The sequence below is a fragment of the Drosophila elegans genome, unplaced genomic scaffold, assembly GCF_018152505.1.
Source record: "Drosophila elegans isolate 14027-0461.03 unplaced genomic scaffold, ASM1815250v1 contig_814, whole genome shotgun sequence".
NCBI classification, from domain to species: Eukaryota; Metazoa; Arthropoda; class Insecta; order Diptera; family Drosophilidae; genus Drosophila; species Drosophila elegans.
This window is the reverse complement of record NW_024546167.1, coordinates 3576345-3598524: the sequence shown is the minus strand read 5'-3', so window position 1 is coordinate 3598524 and position 22180 is coordinate 3576345. Positions and strand designations below refer to the sequence as shown.

General features: G+C 40.6%; 3 protein-coding genes across 5 annotated transcripts in view; 1 reads left to right on the top strand and 2 right to left on the bottom strand.

Annotated features, from left to right (window-relative positions):
• LOC108135346 (E3 ubiquitin-protein ligase TRIM9) overlaps nt 1–22180 on the bottom strand; it is an 83845-nt gene that overhangs the window by 45203 nt on the left and 16462 nt on the right. The window lies entirely within an intron of this gene.
• On the top strand, nt 2091–3707 carry LOC108135332 (golgin subfamily A member 6-like protein 1). The gene is made up of 2 exons (XM_017256023.2): nt 2091–2985; nt 3046–3707. Exons 1-2 carry the CDS (start codon nt 2189–2191, stop codon nt 3272–3274), a joined length of 1026 nt encoding a protein of 341 aa, XP_017111512.1. The 5' UTR covers nt 2091–2188; the 3' UTR covers nt 3275–3707.
• On the bottom strand, nt 12934–14094 carry LOC108135318. Of its 2 annotated transcripts, XR_001773896.2 has the most exons (2): nt 13265–14094; nt 12934–13208 (listed from the first exon to the last, which is right to left on the bottom strand). XR_001773896.2 is itself a non-coding variant. In XM_017256004.2 (1 exon), the coding sequence occupies exon 1, from the start codon at nt 13971–13973 to the stop codon at nt 13362–13364; it is 612 nt and encodes a 203-aa protein (XP_017111493.1). In that variant the 5' UTR covers nt 13974–14094; the 3' UTR covers nt 13232–13361. The 2 variants fall into 2 exon arrangements, 1 of the variants encoding a protein (XP_017111493.1); XM_017256004.2 differs by lacking the exon at nt 12934–13208 and having other exon boundaries at nt 13232–14094.

Here is a 22180-nt window from a genome sequence, read left to right as displayed (position 1 = left end):
AATTTAATTGTGTCAGGGCGTTAATTTCTTAACGTAATGCTGTATTTTGTAAACTAATGCATATTTAGGAATTTACTTAGATGCTTTATATAAAAACGAGCACAATGTTAAATTTTTGGTAAGGCTTGCCGTAACTTTCGGCGATTTTCACTGCATTTTCTGCCACAACAACGAACCAGCCGGCTAAATTAAGTCATTAAATGCCACCGAATTTGGAATGCACAACAGGCAAACGACAACAAGGCACGCAAACAGATAAAAATCCCGGAGCAGGGGTTAAAAAAAAAGCAAGGAGTTCGGGGGAGTGGAACCGCTAAAAGCCGGATTCGGTAGCGCCGATAATCAATTCCGTTTCCGGCTGACAGTTTGCCGCATCGTGCGTGACCCAAAATATGCATAAACAGCACAAGAAAAATAATAATAATAATTGTAATAATTTCGTGATCCGCCAAAGCAAAGGCGCCGACAGGGGCGGAGGGGGCGTGGTATGCGCTGCACGGCTATTGAAACTTTCGGCTCGCGTGCTCGCATGTCGAAAAGCGTTGGAAAACCGTTGGAAAACCCGCTCCATTAGCTGTTGATAACGAGTTCATTGACGAGTTCATTGGCACATTGATTCCCATTGATTGCATGGCACAGGGTGTTTTTGAGGGGTCGCTGCTCCAAATGCGGTTAGTGTGGCGGCTTAAATGTGCATGCCAATCGCAGAGCAAAGACGAAAAGCCAAAGTTTCAAATGGGAGCTGCCATAAGGGGATCAAAAGACCATGCCCAAAAATTTGAGACTCTCAGACAACGTTAAAAAAAGAATTTATGTAAAACTATTGTTTACTTGAGCTTAAGATTTTACAAAGGTGCTTAGTTAACATCTAATAGATATGCACCGGAAAATTATTTTCAATAAGATACTTGACTTGAAATGCTAAATATAAATGGATAATGGTTACTATTACACTAAAATTGAATATATCTATAAGGAAATGTCTATAAAAACCTATGAATGTACATTGAGTAATATATTAATCATATTTACATGACTTGTGCAATATTAACTATGAGCATTAACTCTTTTTCAACCCCTTTGTTTTTTTAGTTAAAGAATAAATCGTTTTCTTAGTATATTGGATTAGATATCGATCCCACCATTCGACCGCGTTCCAGACCTGGCTGCAGCGGCTTATTAGCCATGCAGACCATGTTCCAGGCTCCTTCGGGCCCTGCTTAGCCACGTAAGCCCCCAAAACTGCCAGCTGACTGTATTCCAAATCTCAGTCCACACACAATCGCTCCAGACGGATACGTGGGGCGAAATTGCCGCATCACCAGCAGCAGCAGAAGCAGTTGAAACCCCCAATTTGCCTAGCCCTTCGTTGTCTAGACACAAAACCCATCTCTATGCTACGAAAAAAAAAACTTGCGCAAATGTTGCATTATAGACTACAGAGCAATGGAGGCAGCAAATGTGGCAGTTGGGAACGAGAGGTTTGAGCTTAGATATAGGAACAGCCGTTACCGCGAAAGGAAACTTATTAAAATTTTACAGCCTGCTGGCAGATATGAAAAAACTCCACCAAATTGTGTTCTACTGTTTTTAAAATTTAATTTATGCTGTGATGATTTTTTTACTAGAAAGCACATGTTTTCTGTAATAATAATTTCTCACTATTTAAAAAAAATATTGGAAATATTTGTGTAGCATTGCATGGCGTGGCCTCGTGTTATGTGGTAATTTGATGAATGTGTTCCTTGATTAACCCTGACTCCAGTTTTAAGCCCTTTGCATGCAGATGGAGTTTTCGGAGGCAAGCAAACTTTGCATAATAAATGAAGGCGATAAGAATGCTGTCCGGCTTTGTTTATGTTTATGTTTCTTGGCCTTTTATTTTTATGGAATACCTGGGGGCGCTCGAAGGGAAACTTTTGTGGGTGGCAAATGCTTTTCGTGGCCGGATTCGGATCCCAAATGCCGCGGGCTGCGAACGAAGTTGGTTCGACTTTGAAGATTTCAACACAGAATGCCTTTTGTTTTACTGTTATCGAAACAAGTCAAGGGTCAAATTAGCCTTTGAACTTTTCTTCAAACTGCCAGCCCGAAGCCCAGTCAGTCATCAAATGATGTGAGTGAAAACGGGTCAATTTTTTGTGTAAACAAAAAACTCCCAATAAACACAAAAATTTCGGCTTGCAAAATGGAAGAGACCAAAATTTTGGAAAACGAAATGACATCACCAGCAGACAAGATGAATCCAGCAAGTGCACAGAAAGAACAAGACGGGTTATATTTAATGCGTTTGTCAGATTCTAAAGACTCACTTGACCCAATGAACAATGACATTGAAAAGGATCAGTCAAAAGTGGATGTGGCAGAGAATCAAGGACAACAGGAAGGCCAGACAAAAGAATATAACACAATTTCCGAAGCTAAGCAAGAAAACGGTGATATAAATGAAGACTCTGATAAACACACTCTACATAAATCCAAGGAAAAAAGTCAAGAAAAGTTAATTGACACGGATTCGAATAAAACACTTGCAGTGGAAGAGAACCAGGAAAATATCAAGGATAACGAGCAAGGCGAAGAAAACCTGGAGAGCCTGAGCGGAAAAAAGGAAAATGAAGAACTTATCGAGGTCAAGGATCTAGTCATCCCTAAGGACACACAGGACACTACTGCTGAATCGGAGCCTGACCTGGAGAATACTTTGCCACCAACTCAGGAGAAACTGGAATCTCCGGAGAAAACAATGGAAACCATAGCTGCAGAGGAGTCTACTAAAAAAGAAGAGCAAAACGATCCACTGCAAAAAATTAGACAGGATATGGAACAATATTTCAATGGCATTGTGGCCCTGGAGGAAAAAAAGAGATTGCAGGACGAGATGAACGCAAAGGAAGCTGAAGATATTATTAAGGAAGAGCAGAAAAGGAAGAACTGGATGGAAATGCTTATGGAATTCAGCCAAGCCACAACCTTATCAAGTTCGAGGTGAGGAGATAATGTTTATATTAACTCTGATTTTGATTGTTAACAGCATATCCATTGCAGCACTTCATCGGGAAAGACTCCTCGATCCGTGGTCGCGGCCATTTTGCAGAGGTCCGCCAAGGCGGAGTACAAGAGGAAGATGAGCATCCTCACAGAAAACTTATCCTTTCGCCTGGGGCTGATTAAGCAGCTCAAACACGACATGAAAAACAACTTTAAGAACAAGGCCCAGCAACTCTACAGCGAATACCACTCCGTCAAGAACCAGACACAGTACAGACCCACTTAAAGCGAAATGCACACGGCTCACACCATTCCAAAAAGTGGTCAACTGTAAGGAATGAACTACTATTACTCAGCAACAAAGCTTTGAAGGCAACACTACATTCTCTTCATCTTGAGAAGGACACACAATTGTGACACCGAAGCCAAATTTGAGGGACATTGGATCCAATAGCATTCCTAGAAGTAAACGAGCCTGCCGAAAAAAGGACGTTATGACACTGTACCTCTTGGATTCATTGTGTGCACTTGCTTCTTTGCATCTTAAAGAAGTGTAGCTGCATCTCATTAACTGAGTTCTGAAAGTACAGTCTTCACTTCGTGAGTCCCGCGGTATGCAACAGTTTTTTTTTGCCCGGCAAACCTTAAATTTGCGTCACTTCTGTTTTGCATGTCGAAATAAAACAACTCGCAGCAAAGACAATGAAAATTGACCCAAATACCTGACTCTATTGTAATTTTCCTCCTTTGGTATTGTAATTTATGGTCTGCGAAAGTGAGGGAGGGGCTTTTTCGGGTCGCAGTTGCCGGGGAAATGTAGAGCAGCAAAGTGAACAAAAGGTGCCCGTTGATATCCAGCTCGGACTGTTTCGCCGGCTTTAAAATTAAATTCAGCAAGAACACTGAGCTTTTGTTCTAGTCCTTTTAAAACTGTTTCTAGCAAGGCGCTTTTTATACTTTTTGGATTTACTTTCACAGTTTCTTGAATTCTAACAAAAAACCCCTTAAAAAATTATCAAAAGAACAAAAATTTATAAAAAGTTTTGTGTGAATTCATATAAGTAAAACTAATTGGAAGAAAATTGTTAAGAAATGTGTTGAAAACCCTAACCGTTTTGGTCGTCTTATTTTGTTCATAACTAAAAAAGTTTTATTATGTTTAAAATGATTAAAATATCCGCTGGTTAACCACAATATATAAAATCAAAGCAAGTGTTTCTGCTCAAGTAGTTGCTTTAAAATCTAGCAAAAGGTTTTCCCCTTTGTTCCTTTTATTATAAAAATTATTTGAAGAAAGTTTTGTGAGTTTTGAACGTTGCGATTAATTATATATTTAATTATATTTTATATGTTAATAATGTTTAATTAAAAAGTTTATATTAAATATAACAACTTTCACATCTAAACGTAACTTTTTATCCAAATCAATATGGTTGTTTTTTGTTATATTGGTAAATTCTTAATATTTAAATACTAGAAAATGAGAACTGATTGTCATTTTACTTTATAACAAAAAGTTATAATCGCTTTTTATTTTCTACAATACTGTATACTGTATAATTGAATGATTTTCTTGCTTTGGGACAACTTTAAGGTTTCCAGAGGACGTTGATCACCGTGGTCGTGGGTGAGAATCGCTCCCCGGGCGGCTAATCCGTTCAAAGCTGCCAAAAATCTCCGGCGTTTTCGTTAGCTGTGACGCACAAAAAGTTGGCGGCCTTTTTGGGAGGGAGAAAAGTGGGCAAAGTGACGGACGGACATTCAGACAAAGCTACAGGCCTAAGCCCACGCCCCCTTTCTCCTCAGCCGCCCCCTGCGGCGGCTTACAACAAAGCGAAATGGTGAATAAAGGCCAGAAGCGCTGACAGCGGGCGTTGAAATGGAAATCAAAATCCCAGCCCCATCCCGAAATCAAAGCAAATCAATGCAAAGCTAACGCTTCTCGCCTCTGCCAACAAAAAATATTTGATGAAAATTGAAAATTTACTTTGGCAATTGGGATTGCAGCACCGTTGCGACAATGAAATATGTCAATTTCAATTACACCAGCGTAAAACACACGCCCTTCGCCGCGGGCAAAAAAGTACTCGAATCCGAATTAATTTCAATGTTTCCACAAATGTGTCACTTTCCCTGTAAAGCTCTATCGATTGCGGAATTGGCAACGCCTTGAGTCGCCTTCGATTGAGCCATCCACTGGGGGGATTGATTGTCGGCCGGGTAATTATAGTTGTTAGGGCTCAAAGATGGCCGGGAATTTGCTGACAGTTGTCTGCGGCCCGAGGCGTGGATTGCGTCACGATGTAACATTGAATTCGCCAATAAGTCGAATGTTCCTTAAGGCAGCTTATTCTATTCTGTAATGTGGGCCAGATTATTTCAGCAGTAAAGTTCTGTTACCTAGCAATGGCATCTTAAAAGTTCAATTTCAAAAATATGTATTTGTCTTAGGGTACTTCTTACTTTGTTTAGTTCCAAATACTGTTAAGTGGATAGAATCTTTTTTATATCCTTGCAGAGGGTATTATAATTTCAGTCAGAAGTTTGCAACGCAGTGAAGGAGACGATTTGGCGATTTTTCAAACAAATTTATTTCTGAAGAATCTTTTTGTTGTAACTTTGCCAAAATAAGACCCAAAGTCAAAAGAGTTGCTATTTTGTACAGCTGGCAACTTATACCATCCGTCCCTGATCGATTTAAAACAATTAATTTTGTTTAAACACAAAAACAGAATTCAGAAAAACGTTTTTTGATAAATTTTGTTTGTCCAAATTATTATTATTATTACAAATTTTTAAAACCAGTCACAAAATTCTCTTCCGACTAAGTTTTAACTTACTCTAAAATCTTGACTAGAATCAACTAAATATTAGAAATTAACTCTTAAAAACTACAGATTTTTGTGCACTGGCGGCTCAAATTTAAATCAACTGTCCTGAAAATCGTGACAACCTTGTGCAACATATCAATATTCCTTAGCTATTTGACTTTGTTTTTGAAGCATCTTGAAGTAATTAATTAATTGGTCCATTAAATTCTAAACACCACAAAAGTGTATTTTGAATAGTCTGATGTTTAGTAAACTCCAATTGCTCATAACCGGATACATGACTAGCATGTGCGAAACATTGCACAAATCACTTTGAAAACTTTGCGCAAGACTCATCAATTTCTCAGGTCTGCCGTGAGATTTCCTGCCATATAAACTCCTGCTGCACAGGGCCCTTATCAATGGGAACTATCAAAAGGCCATAAAACTTTCGCCAACACTTTGCAGACAGGAAATATGACAGGCTCTGCACAATAAACCGAGCTGCCGGTCATTTGCCATGTCCAACTGACTGATTGACTAACTGACGGACTGACTGGCTGGATAGCTGAATGGCTGACCATCTCGGTGTCCTCTGTCCACCAGATTGATTTGCAAGTGGAAAAGGGAAGAGTTGGGATTGAAATTGAACTTGAAAAGTGCACAGCAGACAGGCAACTTCGCAATGACAATGACAGGGATCTCACGATTACACAAAAGCCAGCAGCAGCACAAGCAGCAGAAAATAAAAAGCTACGATTCCGAGACTCTGACTCCCTGTTGTCGATATGATCTCGTCATTATGTCGCCAAAGGCAGACTACCACGAGTAGAATATTGCTGCGGGATGGGGGATTTCAGGGGGAAAGACGTCTGCGAGTTGCGTCGTGTGGGCGACACTTTTATGTGAAATTGATGATGATTGAAAGCTGCATAGGATGTAAGGGCGAAGCATTCCTAGCCATGACAGCGTGATACTCACGACAATCGGGGAGAATACATCGATAAAATAGATGACAGGTCTTATACAATATTTTAAATAAATTTGATTAGAAAATGTTTCAAAAGGTTTCTTATTTTCGCAGTAAAATTTAAATTAAAGATCCAAAGTTTGCTATAACAAAATAAAAGTAAAAGGATTGAACACCTCCTTTTACGTTTATTTTGTACGGACTATTTTTATTGCCTTTCAATATTCGAAATCATTCAGAACTTAACCCAAATATTTTTTGGCAAGCAATATATGTTTAATAGAAATATCTTTTAAATGTTAATTAAAACATAAACAAGTTAGCTCACTATTTTATGAAGAGCAAAAGTCGTAAAAATCATTCTAGATTTTATTACTTAAAATAACATAACAATATAACTTAAACGTCAAAGTCCCATCACTGCAGTCACTCATACTTCTAGAACACTAGCTCATCTCCAGCTGTAATCTTTTGCCTGCCTCTTGCTGATGTCGGCATTCGAATTAAACAATTAAAAGGAAAACAGGCAGTGTTCATTGCTATGTTATGTCCCCACATCAGAGGCCCTCTCCCCCTCCCTTCTAATGTTTCCCATTTAAGGCTGGCCACAGATTTTTATGGCGCCACGATGTTCTTTAAGATATATGTGTCAAAACTACTTCTGTGCCATCGTAAATTTAATTCATAGGCGTCTGCCTCGGCAGCTGATGATTGTCATCGTCATTATGATCATCCCAATCGCAATCAGAATCCCAATCGTGTGGGACTTGGAGGCGAATGCTCATTGCATTTTTATCACTTACGCGAAATTGGTTTTTATGTGTCGGGAGTCTCATGTGCGCCTATTAAATGGATCCGCTGCCTCCTATTCCTTGGCGACCGCACTCGACATCAATTCCACATGTACGCAAGTATACCGCCATCACCACAACTACAATAAGTAAGTGCTGTGGAGTGAGTACGCTCCTCGCAATACGTATACGCACCGTCGGTCGGGAAGGCAGTTAAATGAAATGCTCCGCTGGCCATTTAAACGATGACAATCAAGCGAATAGTCAAGTGATATATTGCAGAGCACTTTCAGGTCTGCCTCATGAAGTAAGGCCCACGAAGGAGCCACTTCTGAGAGACTCTGTCATTGTTTTATTGATTTATAGGAAAGTAACAACAGTCGGTTGATTGCAGTGAACTGTGCCACTTGAGACATTTTAACTTACGCACATAATTTAGGTTTAGAGCAGACGAAGACAATTACCTGCAATAGAAGACAAGGCATACGATTAGAAAGAGAATTTAAATATAATTTAAAATTTTATTCAAAACGAAATCCCCAAAAACATGGCTCTTTTGTACGAAACCAACTGGTCCCTGCGAACGAAAAGTTGTTCTATTAACTCCATATGCCTATCTATGACCTGGAACTTGGAACACACAGGGCAAAAAAACTTCTACCCCCAGTCGGCAAATGAAAAATCTGTCAAGCTCAACAAACTGACAACTTAATGCCGCAAGCCGACCAACCAACCAATCCCATCCAGCCACAGAAGCAGGAGTAAGGACTACCAGGCTCAATGACTTGGCCAGACTGGTCTCTGTGGTAAAATTTAATTTAACATACAATTCAGGATGCCCGGCGACAAATTCTCTGGCCAACAACCAGGGCCACACAATGGCCGGCCGCACTGCCAAAATTGTTGCCTGGACACAAAGTTTTCGGAGGCCCAAGGCTCGAGCCCTTAATTATATTGAGTGTATGAAATCCTTTGGCCACACAATGGCCGGCAGGAAGTGAAAGTGGCCATGTCCTTGTCCCTGTTCGCCGTCGTGTTTAATCCAAGCAATTTGCAATTTGCAATTTTTGGTAATTTAACTTGACAAAACTTTTTAATGGGGGGCAGTCACCCCTCTCAAAAACTGACAATGGGAGTTCGCTCCCATTTGTGGCTGCCGTTCGATTCGATTCGCAACTGTTGCCAGGATTCCATTCACCCCAAAAGACTTAATCCCGGCTATGAAGAAGGAACCCTTCTATCGGTTCCATAAAACCATAATTTTTGATTGTTATGTACTTAAAGGCGAATTTCGTCATGTGCGCTGAATGCAAATTTCGTTTTCAATTTCGTTTTTTATGTCTGCCTGGTCTATTATATTTGATGATTTATGTTTAGCTCAGTCTAGGCAGAGGGGATGGTCCTGGGAACGGGGCACATTGAGCGGACTAAGGCGTTAATATCCTTGGTGCCGGATTTGTCTGCTGAACGCAGAATGGGCAGAAAAGAGTTGTGGCAATTTACGAGATGATTTGATTTTAATCTCTAAACGCCCTCTGGGAACATTCGAGTTGCGTGTTTTGTTTCTGCTGAATCGGTTGTGTGATCAGATTAAAAAGCAAATATTTTGAATTTAAGGGGGTAAACAGAGATTTATGTGAATGAGAAAAGTTTTGTTACAAAGTATTGAGGCATTCGATCTCAGAATCTTTCGTTACTTAACGAATTTAAAACTCGTTATACTGCTAGAAACACCAGAAAAGGAAAGTGTTTGTTCGCTTCATTCTGCTTTATAATTTGCCAACTAAAAAAGAGTACAGGAGAGCTCTATTTGTGCTATCCTCCCTCAGTGGCTCATCTCAAATTTTACTTCAAAACTTCCGAAATTCTTTGCCAAGCTATTTCAATGTTTTCTGATAGCTCTAATTACAAACAACAACAGCAGATCGCGTTGACAACAGAAGCTGGGACGCAGTGGGAATATAAAGTTCAGGGACAGAAGAGGAAAATAAATGTGCCACCATAAGTCGTAATTTCTGCGCAAAAGTCGAGCTCTCTCCCTTCGAGCAGTTTGAACTGTCAAAAATGACAAATAGCCCGTCGAGGATTTAATTTTGAATGCACCGCTTCGAGTTGCGCTGCAGTGGAAATTAACTAAGCGACCTGGAAAAAAGGCGACTTTCGCAGTAGGGAAAAGTCACTGGGAAAGCACCCACCATGGCAACGCAGCCACCACCGAAAATCTTGCAGACTTAAAAGCGATCCACGACACACACCTTCAATCGCATCCACTCCCTTTTTTCTGCCATTTTCCGAGGGGTGCGTTTTTGTCAGGGGGATGCAACCGGGGCCGTTTCATGTTTGTCCGGGAAATTAGTTTGGCTCAACAGCACCATCACCATCATCGGAAAATAAAGGATTTTCTGTTTAGCGGCAGTTTGGAGAACGGGACAAGTATTTATAAATTACTCGTCCGCATCGCAATTGCTCACCCATACGATTTATTGCAATTTCTGGAAAAATGCCCAACTGAATCCAGAACCCAAGGTTGCCGGGACTACAAGCCACGTGCATGATGAAAACCCTTCGGGCCATCCACTTATTAAAAATATTTGTTTGCAGTATCTGCAACTGGGCATTGTCAGTGGATTCTCGGTTTATTTACGATTCGCTGGGGCATGTAATTAAATTTTTGGACTGCACCTTTTCAGCAGGAAGCTCTGTTCAGATAGCTCAAAGTATGTGGGAGAGTTCCTCCTGACAGAATTACAATTTTAAAAGATTTTAAATAGCTGCCCTTAGCAAAGACATTGAAGAAAATTTTCACTTTAAAAAATAAACATATTTGAATATTTGCCTAATAAAAATTTACATTTTCTTAATTATTTAAATAAGTATTAAGTTGATATTTTAAATAATGGCATATTTCTGCATTTCTTCCTTTAAAAGCTGCTTTTAGTATTTTAAAATATTTTCTTTTCTTTGGTAAACATTTTATATACAACTTTTAGTTTTCCGTTACTTCCAAAAATTAAAATAATTATTTAATTTCACATATCAGAATTTATTTCTTTGGGAAAAGAACTTATTTTTCAAATTATAGATCGTTTCATTATTTTACCGCAAATCTATATATTTATAATTGGCTCCTTCACTTAATATTTATTTCCGCACCACTTATCCGACTGCTAACATTTCCCAAAATCTTAAACTTATAGTATACATCGCCATTAATCATTGCATATTTTTGCCTGCCCACACAATTCGTGGGTCATAGCTCATCAGAACTGTAAACTAAACTCATTAATTACTACAATTAGGCAATACACATTTTTTCCGCTCGCCATCAAATTGTTTAATCTGGGCAACCGTTTCATGGCCGTACTGCCAGCTAAATGATACGCACGCGACCGAAGAGCCGACCAACCGACCAACCGACATCGACATTGGTAAAAAGAACTTCCCATTTGGAGTCGTTAAACGAGCCCGCTCCGGATAAGGAATAAAAAATGTATGTAAAACTGCCGTGCTAGACTCGCCCAGGCGATGCAGCTTTGATTAATGGTTTCTTACAGCACGTCATAAGCGGGCAGGTCCTGGCGAATCCAAATCCCAACCCCCCTTTCATTATCAAAGGCTGAGTGAGCAAAGCACCGGGCCGAATACCTTTTTTTATATTCTTGTAAAAAGAGAAAAGAAAAAAAAAGGAAAGACGACGGGCCAGTCAAGTATAATTAACAACTTTGTTGGGCCGGTTTTCCTTTCGTTGTTCGTTAAGAAATTGCAAAAAGTTGTTGCTCGTTTTATGTAAATGATGTGTAAACACCACGTGCAGGAGTTCATAATAATGCTGAGCAGTGCAACAATGTGGCAGTTTGAAAAATACTCAATGCATATTTCGTGGCGCATGTCCATTAGCAGGGAAAGGGACTAAGACGAGAGTACAACGACACGTGTCGCTGCGATTTATTAGCATAATTTCTCTTCCTCAGGTTTTTAATGCTCGCCACGGAAGCATTAAAGCGAAATGGATGTTCATCTACCCGAAATGATCTGAGGGAGTGAGGAGACTCGCTTTTCAATTTCCATGGCAGCCCCGGGTGTCATCTTCGTCAGCATAAATTCCCAAGAACTACTGCCTTAATTGTTGTGCATTTGTCAACCTGAGCATACGAAGCACACTTCCAAAAACGGCGTCAAACACTCGAACCTCTCCAGCTCAGACCAAAGGAGAATCCCCACTTGAGTCCAACACGAGACGCTTTAAATTCTGGAACACAAGCCCAGGCATTTGCTGGATGCGAGTGTCAAGTGGGGAGCATCCGAGTCGGGTCTTGTGCTATTTATGTCTTACTTAGTAGCACATTTGCTGCGACTAGTTCGTAAATTAATTGGATTTGCAATTACACGCCCCACAAGAGTGAGACTAGCAAACGGCAGAGTCGCTGGCAGTGGAGGGTAAAGTCGGGAGTGTGAGAGTGTATGGCGAATTGAATGCAAAGAGCTGACTAAATGGATGAAAGCAAAACATAGGGTCTGGAATTGAATAAATAGTCCCTTTAAAAGAGCTATTATTAAGTAAACACATTGAGAAGCGCATAGAAAGGCGCATACATACCATCAACATAATAGCTTTCGTTTCAGACGCTGTCTGGTAGTATTGCCGTTTGCAGTAATCAATAGAAACATACGGCAGGCCATTAAATGCATCCAAAGAAACCCAAAAGCATTCATTCATTCCCTTCCTCAAGGAATTCTTATCCCTTCTTCAGATCGACCATTAAACTAATTGCTGGCATACAACATTTTTATTGCATTTGCCGACTCCTTTTCAGGCATTCCATTTCGTACATGCCAACGCTTAATATGCATAACAATAAATGGTCATACACGAGCACAGGTTCCCCACGCCCACTCTAAATTTGACAAGAGCAGTCAAACACTCACAACGTACACACAAACGAACGGAAAAATCAAAGGCAGGAAAAGCGAAAGCAAATTGCTCGAAGGCCTCACCTGTTCAAAACAGTCCCCAGTGAACATTCCAATACAAATGAAAACGGCAATGGAAACGGACAGAAAGCAAATTTCATACAAAATTAAATTAGATTTTTCGGCAGTCGAGGAAATTGCCGCACGCACGCAAACACCGCCAGAAATATTGAAATTACACACAGGAACGCAAAATTCAAAAATATATCTCCCGATCTCAACCCATCCACCACACGTAGGACTTCTATGCAGAATAACCACCGGTCATTTGTTAGTAGACAAACATTGGGCATTCTATGTGCCAGTACCTGAGCATCCGAGAGTGGTTTGCGTGCCCAGTCAAACGGAAATGGGCAAATGCCTACGCAAATGTGCGCATTTCAATTAAATTTCCGTTTTAATCACTTTTACAAGTTCTATTGCAGCCGTTGAGAGTGGCCAGCATGGGTTAAGCAGGGGGTCACAGGCACATGCCCATGTCGGTATGCCCACTCATTAAAACTGTGTCTGGGGTCATGTCATGCGTTCTAATTTGATGACGTTGATCCGTGATCTCCTAGTACCATCCACCTCTGACGTTAAAATGTTGAGAAGCGCATAGAGAGGCGCTTCACATGTTGAGGGTATGTTGATGAGGTCTCACCAGGCGGAAAGCTCTTAAAAGCTTTCTGAAATAATCTGTTACAAAGAAAATATCTTAGTATGGGTGCATTTAAGTTTTATTTACCATTTACTTTATGAAGCTACCTATTGAAAAGCCTTAAACTTGCAAACTTTAAACTAGGGATGTTTAAAATTTTGCCTACCATGCCGATCAAAAGTTATGAGAGCCTAATTTCGGACAGTGTACCGACACCCATCGGGCTTTATGGTGGTTTCGCTGTCCGTTGTCTCAGACTTGTACTCGTCGTTGTTCCAGACCAACCTTACGGGAATGCTAATCGAGATGCCCGACGAGGAGAAGGACTGGCCGGTGATCGTGGTGTTCGAGCTAGTCCGCTCATTGCAGAGTTCCTCGTAGGGCACCAGTGCCATGTCTCCAATATCGGGACTCTCGTCCCATGAACTGTTGTCTAGATCCTGATCTCGATCTCGATCCCGCAGACCGCACTCCGAAATAATGGGCGACGAGTGGGCTCCACTTTGCGCCGAGTTCCACACCTGGTGACCACTGCCAGGATCGCTGATCTTCTCGAAATCTGTCGTAAGGGCCAACATGGATACAAGCGCCCTTTCCTCCAGCCTGTCTGTATATCCTCCGGCTTTTGATCTCGGCATGTAGGGCAGACTCTCCTCCACGGGCAAGGAGCTGCGTCGAAGGAGCTTCTGCAGCGTCTTGAAGGACTCACGCATGTCCAGCAGCTGATTCTCATCATACGGCTCGGTCAGAGGAGTATTCGGCACTGACAGAGCATTGATGAGAAACTCCAGGTCATCCTCCATGGTGTTTACTTAGCGATTAAGAAGTTACTGACTAGATTTGAGTCTCTATTTAAATTTTGAAATTTTTTAAAACTAGTTTCTAGGCTGACGAGGAGAAAAGCAAAGCATAGCAAACCCAAATAATCTATGTATATGAGCCATTTATGAATTTTGTCTTTTGATTTCAATTGTAATTTATGCTTTTTTATAAAAGTCTCTTTTAATGTTTTATGTCGCATGATTTTGTCATTTGTCCCCTTGAAATGCCAAACTTTTTTCATTAAATGCCAGCAGCTTTAATCAGACCCTCTCAAGTTCCTGTATCTCCCAAAATCTTCGTCCTGCTTTCTCTCCATCCAATCCCATCCCCACTGAAGTTGCTACAAAGTCATTACGAACAACTTAAGTTTGTGTTAAACACGCCTACATTACAGGATTTTGCATTTGGAGCGGCAAAAACCAAAGTTTAGGGCAAGTAGCTGAGGCAGAAGCGAACTGCAAGAAGTGGAAAACTTGAGTTTGGGTCCGTGTAATAATTGTAATTTCGCAGCAACATCGAGGAGGCGACAGAGGAGGGAACCGAGGAAAACACGAAAAATAACAATCAGAAAGCATTTAGCAGCAACTTCTGAAAGCGAGAGTCGAGGAAGTCGAGTTAACCAAAGTGTGTATGCTTGTCGGCGGCAGGTGGCTTCCTCTATGGTCGAGTTGCAAGTTCGTGTGTTTCGGGTTGGAGAACACACATATATTCCCCCTTTTTCGAATTTCGACGCACATGAAAACTTGTGCCAACAGCGAAGGGAAAAACCAGAAACAAACCATGAATTCCTTTAACGATTAAACAAGGAGCAGGAAACCATATAGGCTACAGTAGTCCTGCTCCCCCATAAATCTCCATCGGGGGTGTATCCCGAGTGTGTTTGCGTTTCGCCTGGTGTGGCAATTTTAATGGCCTGACCTACTTACGATTGCCTACGAGTCAGCTCCTGTTCCTGCTTTTTATCGAACACTTAAAGTAACTTGCTTTCCTTTAATTGCGCAAACTCTACCGTTAATATTCTGCAACGCACGTCGAATGTCTTGCCACCGTTTGTCCTGCCATTTGTCAGGCATCAGAAAATATGTTTAATAATCTGAACGCATTACCAAAACAGCAGCCACTGTGCAAACAAGCGGAAGCAAAAAGGAAAGCGGTTGCGGTTGGGTTTGAGGCTCTAAGGGGTTACGAGCAAGACGACAAGGGGCAAACACATGTAGACGACTCCAAAAGGCAGAGGACTCCAGACAGACAAAACAAACACCGAGGGTGAGATGGAAATATATTAGGAGAGACAGGGGGAGACAACGGGTCCTGCGAAAGCAAAGAGGATGTTTTTCGACAGTGGAATGCGTTTCATGTTTTTATTGGAAAAAAAGAGAAAAACAGAATATTTTTCTTTAACAAGTCCCTGTAAGCTAAGCATACTCATTGGCAATGATGTTAAGAAATTAAGGCTATACTAAGCTACAACCTGTTGGGACTTATACTATATAAAAGATTTTAATTATATAAAAATGTGTATTATTCATTCAAGAAAAAATAGATTTCAAGATAAAAACAAGTATACTTTTTCCACAGTGCCGTATACCCAGCCATTTGGTGCTCGTCTTCCAAGTCACAAAAGCCTATTAAATAACACGGTCCTACACATGCGACCTCCGAGGAAAGAAAGCCAGCAGCAGCAGCAGCCGAAAGTTTTGCTCACAATTGCCAGGATAAGGCAGGACAGAATGGAATAAGTAGTCGCAGTCAGTCAAATGCCGGCAGAAGCCCAAAGTGGTCACATGAAAATATGAAAATATTCATAGCTGAGGAGCAAAAAAGCCAAAAAAGTAATGACGACAACAAAAATACAGTAGGAACGAGGAGGGGGGAAAACTCTGACAAAGTAGAGGGAAACTCGCATGCAGGCAAATGGCAAAAAGTAAACAAATAAACAAATGGGATCGGGATGTATCCTGGTATGCGACGTCAGAGGGAGGAAACTTTAAGAACGATGACGACGACGATGACTGTGATAGCCATCCACCCATGTCTTAGACATTTGCATAGGGACCTGGAGCAACTCCGTGGCGTCTCGTTTTCCTATTTGGTTTAGAAAGGCATCTTTGGCTAAATTTAGGGGAAAATTCTATTATTTTAGCTGCTCAAACATATTCTCAGTTAGTTGTTCACTTTGCCAGTCTGATGACCGACCACTTGAGTCCTTCGTGCCCCACTACATGTCTATGTAAATAATTTCGTCCCCCCCCGCCTTCGGCACTTGCCCTTTGAGCTGCAGCTGGAGAATAAATGTTCAATTTGTAGTTGTCAATTGGCTACTTAGTGCAGTGGAGAGATCTGCCATGGCAACGAAAAGGGAAAATGCCGAAGCAATTGAAAAGTAAACGAAACTAATGCAAGAATTTGGCAAAGTGCCATTGATAGATGCTGGTATGCTGGGCGAAAGTGAAAAGACCCCCTTAATACTTTCCAGTAAAGGCTTCTGAAGTAATAAAATGAAAAGGCAAAGGAAAGTAAATGAATATTTCCGAAGTACTAACATGGCATTTTTGAATAAACATGAGGAGTTCAAAAAATATTTTGAACACTTAAAATCAATAGGTGTATGACCAATTTGTGCAAAATATTTATCTGAACGCAACACTATTGTCTGCAGGACTCCCATTAATAAAATCCCTGAGCTCATCATCATGCATTCCTTATAGAAAATGAAGCCATATCATTAACTTTTGGCAACAAGGAGAGTTTTACCTTTTGGCCTCTCGATAAGCAGCTCATTACTCAACTGCAGAAAAGAAAGCCCGCAAAAGGTTAGGACCGAAACCCCGACTTTTTGTGATTTACTGGCCCCGAACAAGCGCTTGGATCAGCTAAAAACGGCCGAAACATAATAATAATTTGTTACATGCAAAAAGCACAGTGCAAAGGAGATAAACAAAATAAATGACAAAAGCATGTCAGCACAAAGAGGCAGCCGAAAAGCAAACTAGAATGGAAATGGGAATGAAAATGAAAATGGAAAATGGATATGGATCCGCTGCTCGGAATCGGGAGGCTTTTTGTTGCAACCCTCAGCGATTTTTTGTCTTCTTTCACGGGGCACCGACTACAGACATTTGCATAAATTATCATTTGGTGAGCCGGAACAAAAAGCCGGGATGGGCAGAGATACCATATACCTTCGGCGGGCTAAAGGAGCTGCCTTTGCCTGAAAAAAATGGCCAGGGGGAGGGCAATAAAAGGCAAATGCATAAAATAACATAAAATAAAACAAGAATTTATGTGCTAGAGCAGGGCAACGGCAAATATCAAACAAATTGCAATAAAATGCAAATTTAAATAGAAACGGAGAAGTATATATAAATTCTGGCTGTGCATTAAAGCCCAACGAAATGTTCATATAATTTTTGGCTGAAACAATTTGAATTTAAATATTTCATGCTTAATTTTAAAGAATTTTATTGCCGAGCGGCAAGCCGCAAAGACGGGAAAGGGGAAAGTCCCCGGGCTATTTGGCAGGGGGAAAATGGGGGTGTTTGGGGCTGGTAGTCCCCCTTGTTTGTTTCCAAGCAGCTGAACACAGCTGGAAGAGAGGTATGAAAAACGAAGACAGCGTTTCCTTACATTTTAATACACTTTTCCACGAACACGCCCCTATCGAAGAGCAAAACGCAAAAAGCAACAGCCGATGGCAGGTGATGTCTCTCACTCCCATCCTCAGTTTTTTTTTAAAGGAAAACTTTTTCTGCACAATGAATTTTTGCGCATTTTCCACCTGTATGAGCTTGGCCCCGGGAAAACGGTGTGTTGGTAAGCCCGTCCAGGAAATCGATTCGCTGTGGTTGTTGCTCTGGTAATGAGACCTACCATGACCAAAACGGAAAAGTGCCGAAAGGGAAAGAGCACCATTTTCCAATGTTTTTCCCATCTCGTTTCGGGGAACTCGCAACTATGCAAATGGAAGGTAAATAACAGAGCTTAGTCCTTTGGCTCAATCACTGGTAAAGGAACCAGGGAAAGCTCCTCCTTTGGTTTTTAAAAGGAACGGGGAAAAGCTATTAGTATGTGGGCAAAAAGAGGGGAGAGCAGCAACAAATCTCAGCTAATTAAAGTCAACAAGCAGAATCATTTGAAATGCAAATGTCAAACGGCATAATGGTAATATTAAAGTGTGTGTGTGGGTGATGAAGTACACAGGATAATATGTGTGTGAAGGAATTAAGCAAACAAAAAGAGCAAAGAAACACGGGAAAAAAAAGAGTGTTACGATAAAAATGGCATGCCCTACTTGTATTCCAATTTATATATTATTACATAAAAACTATTCTGATTTTAAGAAGTATTTTTAAATGACTGGTTATATTTGTGACTACTATATTTTTCTTACATTTATGGAGAATTAAAATCATTACTCATATACCCCAATCAATATATAATATATATTTCTTAGGGTATTTAATTTAAATGTTTTCCCCTTCGAACACTTTCACTTAACACTTTTCCCCAGAATCTCTCATATGTTTTATAAGGGTCCTAACCAGTCCCAAGCACCCGCACAGACATAATAACTTTTTTGCTCTTTAAAGTTGAAGTACACCAATTTGATGAGGGTAATTATTGGCGAACTCCTCGGGGTCGAGTTGGAAAAGGGTAAACCGAGATTTATGCCCGACATGGATAGGAAGCTGAGACCCGCAAAAAAATTAAGATAGAAGGAAGCATAGAATTTCAATTAAAATTAGCAGCCAGGTCGTTAATATAAAATATTGCTAATTAGATTGCCATAGACCCAGAGACCAGTAGCATTTACTGCCTCGTCTTCGTCTTTTGCATTGATTTTAACACGACCATGAATATTAAATTACCACCTCACATACATAGATCCCACAGTGTTTTTGGGGTGGAGAAAAGTTTGTCTGCCATAAATTAAAATCAACGCCCATAGAACACGCCCCTTCCTCTCGTTTTCCACTCCTCTCCTCACAGCCGCCACTCAGAATGTTGACGGTAATTAACTTTTAGGCATTTTCCATGCATATTTATGTGGGGTGTTGTGGGGGGTTGGGGTAGGTACTCCTGCTTGCATAACATTAACATGAACAAGGGGGTGGTGGGTGGAGATCACCCCCTGCTCCCCCCTTCCCCCCTGACAGATGATGCGTGCAAGGCCGAGAAAATTACGCTTTTCTTTCTCTTTTGACAGAGGGCGTTGCTGGCATCTTCATTCGCATAGGAGGCCTTACACCTACAAGGACTTTCTATACATTCATCAGAAATTCGCCTTCTATTTTAATACGCCATCTGTAAATGTCATAAATAAATAATGAATTAATCATACAGTTTAGCGGATTTTTCTTTTGACTGCTCGAGTACTTTTCAATTGTGAATTCAGTCGAAAGAAGTCCTTGAGTTCCCTCATTTTGTACTCTCCAAGTTGTGCACTCATTTATAAATTATTAATGATGTATTAAATAAAAATCGGGGGCGGTTTTTTGCTTTGAATGAATCTCTTTTTGTGAGTGAAAACATGTCAAAATCATAAGGAGGCTTTTTCAAAAATGAGTTTTATTAGAACGGTTGGAGCAGACAGATTGATGGAATTTAGAGGCGGTAAACATTCATAATTGTATTTTTATTGCAACTACCACATATCCAGGCATTTACTGTGTAAATAAACAAATCAATATTTTGCCAGTAAAAATGATCCTTTGCCCATCAGAAGTGTCTTAACTTCGTTTCACCCTGGCAAACATTTTATAGTGTTTTGTTTTTTGCATTTTAATTAAAGGCAACGGCAATTTTGTCATAGAACGGCACTTAAAACTCAATCAACTGCATCTAACCAAATTAAAAGCAGCCCTAGGAAAAGCAAAGCCAAAGGGAAGTGTATACATATATAACGCATACGCCATGTGGTGCAGCGATGTCGTCGGCATAGAAAATAAAAGAATGCAATCAATTTGTCAACGTCTGTGGAGTTGTGTTGGTGCTGCTGGCACCGTTACACGGCCGTATATATGTATGCATGTATGTTATGTCTGCATTCCGTCCGTCCGTCCGTCCGTTCATTCATTCATTCATCCATTCGTTCGCCTGTCATCACACACGTATGCCGGCAATTTATGTGTCGTCTGGGTCTGGACTTTTTTGCCTTTGCATTCGAGGTAAACTCAGAAACAGCAACAGCAGCTAGTAAATAAATTTAAAAGCGCTTAAAAGGGGCGGTGGGGGGCATGGCCCATCCGCAATTTACCATGTCGGAAGGTGACTTGACAACATTTGCCGTCTGAGCTTCGGTTTCAGTTGCGAACGACGACAATGATGATATTCAAATTTACTGTGACACGAGTAAATTCAATTAAAACGTCATGCCTTACTTCCCCAGGCAACTAAATACTTTACTTTTAAGTTTAAACTAAAAATCAATTTGCCTTCTGGTGGAGAAAACTAAAAAGTGGACACATAATAATTTTGACAACAGTGTAACAAATACAAAATAATAAAATAATGATAACAAAATGTATACAAAACTGTTTTTTTACACAATGGACAAATTTTTCTTAAAAACTTTGAGTCATAGAGAAATGATTTTAATACTTTTTATCAACAAGACCATGTCTTACCAATCCCCAATTTCTGGTTTTCGCTCGGTCGCAAAAATTGTAATCCTTAATCACATAACGCAGATGCTCGAGCAAGAGGATAAGGACTTGGGTGTGAGCGGGGTAACTGGAGATTTCTGCACTTGTGGGTTTTGTGAACTTGTGAGACCAAACAGCCAGGGGCAAAAAACAGCTCAAAAAACAAACAATGCATAAAAACAGCAGCCGAAGGGAAGGGGCAGAGCGTGTTGTTGCTGTTGTGCTTATGATATTATTGCACTTGTCGGGCCCACACTCACACACTCACATGCAAGCACAACACACTCCTGAGAGTCGCACACAGACACAATTATTTGTATCACAGACGAACATTCCACAAGCTGCAACAGACGCCACAAAGTATGCAAAGTTTTTATGGCAAAGCGCAAATGAAAACAGCAAACGATACACAAAGTTACAACGAGAAACGTACGAAAAGGGGGCTGCACACCTGCACAGGTATGCGTGTGCCTACAAAGGCATACCAAGGACCCAGCATCCAGCTGGAAATATGTCAACACACCGGGCGTATGAGTAATAAGTACGTCGTTCTCGTGCCTGAGACAAGGCCTCAGCACAGCTGCGCCTCAACTGCGACTCCGAATCAAATTTGCACATTTGCAATGGAATGAAATGCATTGAAATGTTAGCCACAGAGCTATGGCATGCATAACCCACTCTGAGAACGGCATCGCCAGTCAAAGGTTGATGTAGAACAAAGTGAATCATCGCTGCACTGAGATAAATCCATGTTATCTTCCCATACAAATCAACTTAGTTTATCTTAAAAATTAAATCCTAAAATAAGGGAGGTTTAAAAGATTAATGCAAAAACTTTAGTTTTTGCAAGTACTTTCAGTAGACCCTTTCAAAAATTGTTTCCCAATCGATGAACTTAAAAATGTAGCTTAGTGTAAAATATCTATATCGCAAAAACTGAGTTTATATTGATTGATCTAAAATATTTTAAAAATCTGTCCACCAGTTAATTTATTTAATTTAATCTTTTGCTTGAGCACACAGGTTTTAAAATATTTTTCGCGATGTAGGTGAGTCGACAGCTACACGGAGCTTTACTTTCATTTCGCCTGGCATCGTTATTGCTTTTGGGAATATGCACGGCATGCCAGTCCTACTTCCATTTGCATGCCGCAGCTCGAATCAGTCTACTTCTGTTTCATACATTTTAATTTGAGTGAGCGAGTCCTGGATGCCAGGATACCCCGCATGGGGCTGTGTTCTCCTGCTATATCATGCCAACCCATCTCCTCTTCAACTCGGCCATCTCTCTTGGTATTTCGCCTCGGTTCGCTTCGTTTCGCATCTATTTTTTATAAGCAGACGCAATTGTTTCGAAAATGAAAGGTTAAAATGTTAAATGCGACTTTGGATGGGAACAATGGGTTAAGGGTTTGGCTGCGGCTGTCATTGTTGTTGCCGGAGGGTTGGCTGTAACCAGGAAATGCAGGGCCCCTTGGAGAGATCAAAACATGAACTTTGTCAATGAACTTCATATGTAAAGTCGCAGCCAGAGCAATCTGAGT

Bases quoted from the DNA above. Each gene is read 5' to 3' on its own strand.
- LOC108135332 (XM_017256023.2), top strand. From the start codon at position 2,189: ATGGAAGAGACCAAAATTTTGGAAAACGAAATGACATCACCAGCAGAC. The intron at 2,986-3,045 runs GTGAGGAGATAA...TATCCATTGCAG, and splicing joins ACAACCTTATCAAGTTCGAG to CACTTCATCGGGAAAGACTC.
- LOC108135318 (XM_017256004.2), bottom strand. From the start codon at position 13,973: ATGGAGGATGACCTGGAGTTTCTCATCAATGCTCTGTCAGTGCCGAAT.